General features: G+C 27.8%; 1 protein-coding gene and 1 long non-coding RNA gene across 2 annotated transcripts; both read left to right on the top strand.

The window, feature by feature from the left end:
- The first annotated feature begins 74 nt into the window (after positions 1 to 74).
- On the top strand, positions 75 to 1,360 carry LOC21384253. The gene is made up of 2 exons (XM_010097768.2): positions 75 to 398; positions 1,025 to 1,360. The coding sequence occupies exons 1-2, from the start codon at positions 118 to 120 to the stop codon at positions 1,125 to 1,127; spliced, it is 384 nt and encodes a 127-aa protein (XP_010096070.1). The 5' UTR covers positions 75 to 117; the 3' UTR covers positions 1,128 to 1,360.
- Positions 1,361 to 7,496: 6,136 nt separating this feature from the next.
- On the top strand, positions 7,497 to 8,315 carry LOC112091522. The gene is made up of 3 exons (XR_002902176.1): positions 7,497 to 7,702; positions 8,106 to 8,146; positions 8,240 to 8,315. It is a non-coding gene; the product is annotated as an uncharacterized LOC112091522 (long non-coding RNA).
- Positions 8,316 to 8,458: the final 143 nt, after the last annotated feature.

Raw genomic sequence — 8,458 nt, 5'->3', positions numbered from 1 at the left:
TGTGTGTGTATATATATATATATATATATATATATATATATATATATATAGTCCAATGAATATGAATGGATAAACTTTAGCCCAACGAAGGAAGTAAGAACCACACAAATATTAGTCATGGCAATATCTCTTTCTTCTGCAGCCAATTCTCCTCCATGCTTAAAGCCTCTTCTTCCTAAAACCTTGAGCTCTTTCCACACCAAAAATGGACGCTCAAGCTCAATCTTCAGTATAAAGTGTGAATCTTCGGCAGATAATGAGAGTGCAAAACGACTTTCAAAACTCGAGATTGGGTCTCCTATTGTTGTCGTTGAGGCCCCCAAGATGATTAAAACCGCTGCCTCAGTTCCCTGCCTTAGGGTCAACTCTGGCTTAGTCAACCCTGGCGATGTTGGAAGGTAATCCTAGCAATTTTTACGTTACTTCGCGGATTCGAATTTTTAATTTAAGTTGAGATGTGATATTTTTTAAGAGCTTTTTACTGTAACAGAAAAAGTTAGATATGACATTTTATGATAGCTTTTTACTGTAGAAATCTAAAACTGAAAACTCGAATCGGTGAAATGAATGAGGCCTAATTCATCAATTTTCAATCACGTAAATTAATTGATTCTTAAATTTTTCTTTTTATTTAATAAAATTAGGGACATTTGCTTATAATAAAATGCTTTAAAACTGGTCATATTTGTGCATACCTTTTTCTTTAAACGGTTCTATTGATCCCAACGAAGCTTACTGCCATTATTCGAATTTGTTAACTTTTTTTTTTCTTTTCCTTTTTTCTATTTGGTATGATATTGTCGCATAACAAAAAAGGAGTTTTTCTTTTTTTTTTAGTGATGTGTAATTATTTAAAAATATTACTGGTATTAAAACCAAAATTTGGTTATCATGCCCGTATTTTCTTGAGTGTATATATATATATATATATACACACGTTATGCAACGTGTGCTAGTGTGCTGTTATTTATAGTGAGTGTGCTTTTTTTTTGAGTTCTATGATGAGTGTAATTTTGATATGCAGGATTGTGTCAAGAAAGCCAAAGGATGTGTGGGCAGTGCGTCTAAGCATCGGTACTTACCTTATAGATGGGAAATATTTCAAGCCCTTAGATGTTGACAAATAAATATAAATATACATACAAATAATTCTTGGCTTATATATATGGATATCAGAATAATAATTTTAGATGAAGATCTTGCCTATTGCATTTTTCTAATTTCTTCCACATTTCTTGTTGTTGCAATATGTAACAATATATTTTTATTGTTCCAATCTTCCCAAATAATCGGGTTAATTACATTAATGGTCAATGAGTGCGAGCAAAAGTACATAGAGGCCTAGATGTATGAATACGAATGTATAAAATGCTCAAACACTATGATATTATATGATGTCAGTTTCACAGGTTTGAAGTGGAGAGTTATAAAAGCTATTTCATTCAGTAGAAATGGGGAAAAATGTAGGGCGCATTTAGAACTCGTTTTAAAATGATTTTGTTTTTTGTATGAAAATGAAAATGAAAACGTTTTCAATCTCAGACATAAATTATTTTTAAAAATGCGTTTGATAGTTTTATTAAAAGATTATTTTCAGTGTAAAAAAACCAATTAATGTCTCTCTTTCTCTCTCTCTGCTCGAGAGAGGATAAAACGAAAACAAAAATGAAAAACGACTAAAAGTCATTTTTCGTTTCTCTCTTATTTTACACTAAATCAAAAAATCATTTTCATTTCCGTTTTTTGTCTTTATTACGCCAAACGCCGTTTTAAAAACATTTTTATTTTTTTCTCAAAAAACGTGAAAAATAAAAATAGGATCAATTCTAAACACTGCCATAGAGTTAGAATTAGTGTATGATAGTTCATTTCTATGTAGATCTCGTACTATGAGACTCACAGATGGGGTTCATCTTCCATTAATGGGTGATCTCGACCTAAAGTATTTTTCTCATGAGTTATTTTATCCAGAGAAAAAATAGAGTTAGAATTAGTGTATGATTATTTATTTATAACGAGTCACTTTCATCCATACAGATTTGCACTTGTACCTTGTTAAATTAAATTATAGTGAAGGATACATATTAATAAGGTCAATTTATGTTTGTATTATGAAATATTCTTCTCCTTGCTCACTATATACATTCCGGATTCGGTTTTTATTTTCCATCAATGTTTTACCCGATATTACAATCCTTAAAATATTTTTATATGAATTTCATTAGATCATTCCATGGATTAATGAAAAAATGTGGGTAGTTATTATTTGTTCATACCCTTTAGATTGTAGATGGAAAAGAGTGTTCTGTTATCAGTTGTATCTTTCAAGAAATTAAAAAAATATGGGACAATTGTGAAATTAAAAAATATGGGACAATTGTGATTAAATTGATTTTTTTTTTGTTTAATTTCTCTACTCGAGCTAGCTAGCAAAACAATTTATGTATACTCAAATTGACCTTTCACTTCCGCAACATGATGTATAAAAACTTGGTGATTTAATATATATATTTTTTATATATGTAAATCATATATTTAAGTTAATTACCACGATATTTAGGGCGCATTTGAAACTCGTTATAAAATGATTTTATTTTTTTGTATGAAAATGAAAATGAAAAACGTTTTCAATCTCAGACATAAATCATTTTTGAAAATGCGTTTGGTAGTTTTATCAAGAGATTGTTTTCAATGTAAAAAACAATTAATGTCTCTCTTTCTGCTCGAGATAGGAGAAAACAAAAAAAAATGAAAAATGAAAATGCGTTTGGTAGTTTTATCAAGAGATTATTTTCAATGTAAAAAACAATTAATGTCTCTCTTTCTCTCTTTCTGCTCGAGAGAGGAGAAAACAAAAAAAAATGAAAAACGACTTCATTTCTCTCTCATTTTACACTAAACCAAAAAATCGTTTTCATTTTTGTTTTTTGTCTTTATTGCGTCAAACGCCGTTTTAAAAACGTTTTGATTTTTTATTTTTTGAAAAATATAAAAAATAAAAACGGAATCAATTCTAAACACGACCTTAGTGATTATCTTCACTAACTTTATTTGAATTGTCCTTATTAATGTGTAACATTAATGTTACAAAAATGAGAACCCTAGTTTTATGAAATGAGTTTGCAGTAAGAGAGCTTGCCAAGGGATCAAAAATCTTGTAAAAGTCTATACAGCACAAGTTGTCTATTGTCCACCTTTTATGTTGAGGTATCAATATATATTTTTTAAGTAATTATTACACGAACTGTTTAATTTTTTTAAGAAGGAAAAAAATTAATCAAATACGTTTTTTTATAGCAAAAACAACGACCCAAATGAGAATTTTTAGATCTTTGACAATGATATGTTTGTGACCATAAAATGCTAAGAAAAAACTATGTAAACGTTAAACATGATATAAGAAGACAAGTTTACGAGAAAATTAGTGAACTCACTATTTGAATATATTGTTTTAAGATTTTTATTATATACTAATTAATATTTTTTTGGACTAATATGGTTTTTCAACTAAAAGGTATTAACAAGTATAAGGAGTAAGAGTATTTGCCTCCTTTTTCCTAAGTTTATATATAATAAAAAACGTTTGGTCCTTCCCATAATATGAAGAAACATGACTTTTAAAGGTATAAAAATAAAGAATTTTTTTTTTAAGCTTAGTAGATTATACTTTTTCAAAGCCTAATTTATTTTCTTATTAGTCTTTAGAATGAATGATGAGTACAGCTGCAAAATTAAACTAAACAAACTATACCTTTGAGTATTAACTTTCAGTTAAGTGTTGGAGATGTAGCAAAGTAAAAAATAATTAGTAAATTGATGTAGGTAGACAACACAAATTTGTGTCTGTTCTCATTTTGTGTACTTTCTAAAAACTTTAGGGCTCGTTTAGTTCACTGATTCGAGTTGAGATGTGACTCTATGTGAGAGTTTTTTATTGTAGTAAAAAAGTTAGATGCAACTGTTTCTGAAAGCTTTTTACTGTAGCAAAACTCGAATTCTAAACTCGAATCAGTGAAATGAACGGGGCATTAGTCTCAATAGAGGCTCTAATTTTAAACTCGGGCTCGTGTTGTCGATGAATTATATACGTGTGTCTGTACGTATTTTTCTTTTTTACTTTTACAAATAAGAATTTACAATTATTCAAATTTTAAACATTTATATTTATGTGCAGACATACATAGATAGAGTAATTAGTATAATTAGAAATTCCATAAATTAAACTAACCTGAAGCGGCGAAGAGAGAAAACATCAAGATAATTGGATTACGTTTAGTTTATGGATTTAGAATCATAATTTAAAATTATTCTCCATTTATGTGTATTTTTTGTAAGAAAAAATACTGTAACGAGCCACGAACCACGACACGAATCCTTATACTAAACACCAAGTAAATAAATAGGTTTAAAATTCTCAGCCATTTCCACCATGCGCTTAAGCTAAATATGATTTGGTTTTATATATAGCCTGACTTGCTTAGGTTGAAATTAATTTTTTTATTTAAGATTTAATTTATTTCATTTTCATGTGTCATATCAAGTCACGATTAAGCGTGTTTATAAATATATAACCCGAATATAACTTTGATGTATAAGGCCTTTATTTATCTATTAATAAAATTTTTAATTAATTAATTATTTTTTTGCTTGAAAGAAAACATTTATATATTTAAATTTATGAGCTATTAATTAGCAGCTCTATGAATATGACAATCTGAAAAAAGAAATACGATCGATAAATTATTAATATAGCACCAAACCCCAATGGAATTCGAATATATGCATTTGGCAAAGTGAGCTTTGATATGTAACACCTATAGAATCAACTTGTAATTTTTCTTTTTACAATAATCAACTTGTAATTTTAAGCACAAGTCTCTTACGCGAGAAAACGTGTAACATTTTGAACTTATTAAAATTTCCCCTAAAAGAAAGAAACTTATTAAATTAAAATGTTAAAAAGGATTCTTAGTTAATAAACAACTCGACATTTGATTTTTTTTTTCTCTTTTCTTGAAAATTGTATTCGCGTTTGGAAAGAAAATTCATGGCCGATATGGTCATTGAATTCATACATAAAGTTATGTTAATTTTTCTAAGGTAATAATATCGAGTACATAATGTGCTTGAGCTATTTTTAAGTGGGTAAATTGAGAGTCTACCCAGAGATTTAATACTAAATTAGTAGGTTTAAATTGGTGAAATATAACTATTATTATTATTATTATTATTATTATTATTATTATTATTATTGGTAGTAGGTTTAATCTCAAAATCTCTTAAATTTATTTAAGTCATGCATAAAATTATACATTACCTTATTACTATTACTATTATTATTATAATTATTATTATTATTATTATTATATAATGTTATTAATATCTCTAAAAAGTAAAGACAGAAAAAGAAAAACGATTTTTTTTTTGTTTACAGAAAATTAGATCAGTTGTAAATCACATTAATCGTTTTCAAAAGTAAACATCAACTAAACACCATTTTCATATCATCACGACAAAAGTAAAAATTATTAGTAATCAAAGGAGCCTCTAGTTTTACGCCTTTACTTCCATAATGTTTAATAAAAGAGAAGGAAAAGAAAAAAAAAATGAGAAATTATCTATACAAATTTTCCAGAATTTGAGTTTATAATTTAAGTTTTACTATAGTAAAAAGTTCTAAAAAACAGTTACATTTAATTTTTTTATTACAGTAAAAAATTCTCATATAAAGTCATTGAAGGCGTACAAATTTCTCAACATGAGTGAACTAGTTTGGTAGAAAATGTCTGCAATTTTTTTTTTCTTTTTGAAGGACGTAGTCATGTTTCTTCTTCCACATTTTATACTTTATTTGTTAAAAAAAGAAAAAAAAAACAAAAAATTGGAAGGATCAATGAATAATGGGTAAATGACAAGGTATTAATAAATCAAAGTTTATCAGACTTTCCTCATGAGCAAAACCGGTAAAAATCTAATTTAAAAAATCATAAATTTACCTGGATTTATCTATGACCAAATTTGATAAATTAAAATTTACTTAATTTACTTCCTAAATATCAATGTTTACTTAATATTTATTACTTTCTTAGTTGATGAACTCATTTTTACTACACATCTTCTTTTAAAATAAAAGAAATATTTACTAAATAATTTAATTAATAATACATAGGCTATTTATTACATTAAATATTTCAAACAAACTATTTAGTTTATTATCATTTCAGCAAAACAAAACAACTCTTATGCAGTAGAACAAAAGAAAAATAAGTTTAAGATTTTTTTAATTTTTGATAGCGCACGAGAAATAGTTTTTTTTTTTTTTTTTTTTTTTTTTTTTTTTTTTTATAGAGGAATTTTTAAACATATTTAGGTGAATAAATCAAAAACACTTATTAATAAAAAGTAATGTAATACAAAAACACTTATTATTATAAAAAGTAATGTAATATAAGAATGATGGAATTTTTAATTTTTTATTTAAAATAAAAGATTAAAATATAAATAAATTTTTTTTTTGCATAAACTCTTTGTAACCACCGTTCTAATGAGGTGTCTTATTCTAAAAGAGTTTATAAAACTGAAAAAAAGTTACTCTTAAAAATAACTTTTAGATAAACAAGTTAAAAGTAGGGTTCTCTTTCAAAGCCAATTCAAACAGGCTCTGATTTTATATTTTCTACATTAAAATTTTCTTTTTCTACTGAAAATATCTTCTGTCGCAAAAAGAATTCGTGCACTTGAGAGTTCGTTTAGTTCATGAATTAGAACTATTTTCAATTTACGTGTGTTTTTTGTGAGAGAAAATAATGTAGCGAACCATGAACTATAATTCAAATTAAAGAACGAATCCTCCAACCAAACATACTCTTAATTTAGAAAACAAAAAGAAAAAATAAAAAGAGAAAAAAATGGTTGCGCGCTTTAGTGCAATGGCTGTGTCTCACATTTGTTAAAAGTATGTAAGAACCTTGAAGAGTTGAAGGCTTTTCTTTTTAATTATTAGATTCTAGTGCGTTTGTAATTTATTTCAAAATAATTTTATTTTTTTGTATAAAAATAGAAATAAAAACGTTTTTAATTTCAGATAAAAATTATTTTAAAAAATGTGTTTAGTAGTTTTATTAAAAAATTATTTTCAATATAAAAAAATTTATTAATATCTCTTTATTCGAGAGAGGAGAAAACAGAAATAAAAATTAAAAACGACTAAAATTTTTTTTTATTTCTCTCATATTTTACATTAAACAAAAAAATTATTTTTATTTCTGTTTTTTAACTTTAATTGTGTCAAACGCCCCTTTTTTTTTCTACTTTCATTTTTTTTTTCAAAAAACGCAAAAAATAAAAATAAACAGAGCATCTATTTTTATTTTTATTCTCAGTCAATAATTAACGTGGCAAAATTAAGCGAGAAAAGAAAAAAAAAATCCTAAAAATGGGATTTTCACCTTATTTTGCCGCCATTTATCATTCGCTTTTCTTCCTGGTCGATCTTCTTCAGCTCTGACTTTGGAGAAGGAAAGCATCTCCGCGCCAAAGTTCACTGCCGGTGCGTACGCTGCTTAACCCGCGCACCCTCACCCCTTTTCTTCCATTTCTCTTCTGCTCCCCTCAATTTTCCTTCTCTCTTTCTCTCTCTCTCTCTAAAACTTTCTCCCTCTAAAACTGCACGGTCTGGGAACTCCATCGGCGACTCTAATTGGTAAGGTTTTTCTCGCCCGAATCCGCCATGATTTTCTCGAAATAGAACTTTGCAGTGGTTGAAACCCTAGGACCGAATTCGAGCCACTGATTTTGGCGAACGGGATTGCGTTTTCAGTACCGTGCTACTAGCTAGGGTTTTTGGTTATATTTCACCGATTTTACTGTGATTCTCGATTTCTCTAGTTTTTGTTCTCATTGCGTCTTGTGAAATCAATTTTTTGTTGTTTGGTTGCTGAGTAACTCTGAGAATCTTACTATTCTTGCACTAATTTAATTCCTTAGGCACAAGCTCTTCCATGTCTCAGTAAGACAGTCACAATTCAGATATTCGATTATTATAACAGTCACTGTATTTATTATATTGATTTTTGTTTCTTTGTTTTGCTTTTCTCTTGTCTCAGAGGTTGGATAGCCTGGAAATTTCAACATGTATATAAAACAGGTGAGTTCCTGTTGTGGTTCGAAGGTTGCCGTCTTTACCTTGGCTATTTGTCCCTTTTTGAACCATTTCTTTATATCTACTGTTTTTGTTTAGGTCAAAATTGAGGGATTTAAGAGCTACAAGGAAGAAGTTGCTACTGAGCCCTTTAGTCCGAAAGTCAACTGTGTTGGTAATGTTGTGATTACTTTGCTAATTGCTGTAGAGGGATGCTTTTTTGGTTGTTTCTTCTCTTCACTGACTGAAATGCATGTGGATTTATTGCATTTTTTAGTATAAGTTTGTCCCGAAACTGTTGTCATGTAGTGTTTCATT

This window comes from Morus notabilis, unplaced genomic scaffold (assembly GCF_000414095.1).
Source record: "Morus notabilis unplaced genomic scaffold, ASM41409v2 Scaffold5484, whole genome shotgun sequence".
NCBI classification, from domain to species: domain Eukaryota; kingdom Viridiplantae; phylum Streptophyta; class Magnoliopsida; order Rosales; family Moraceae; genus Morus; species Morus notabilis.
Note: the sequence above shows the minus strand (reverse complement) of the source record. Positions and strands in the feature narration are given on the sequence as shown.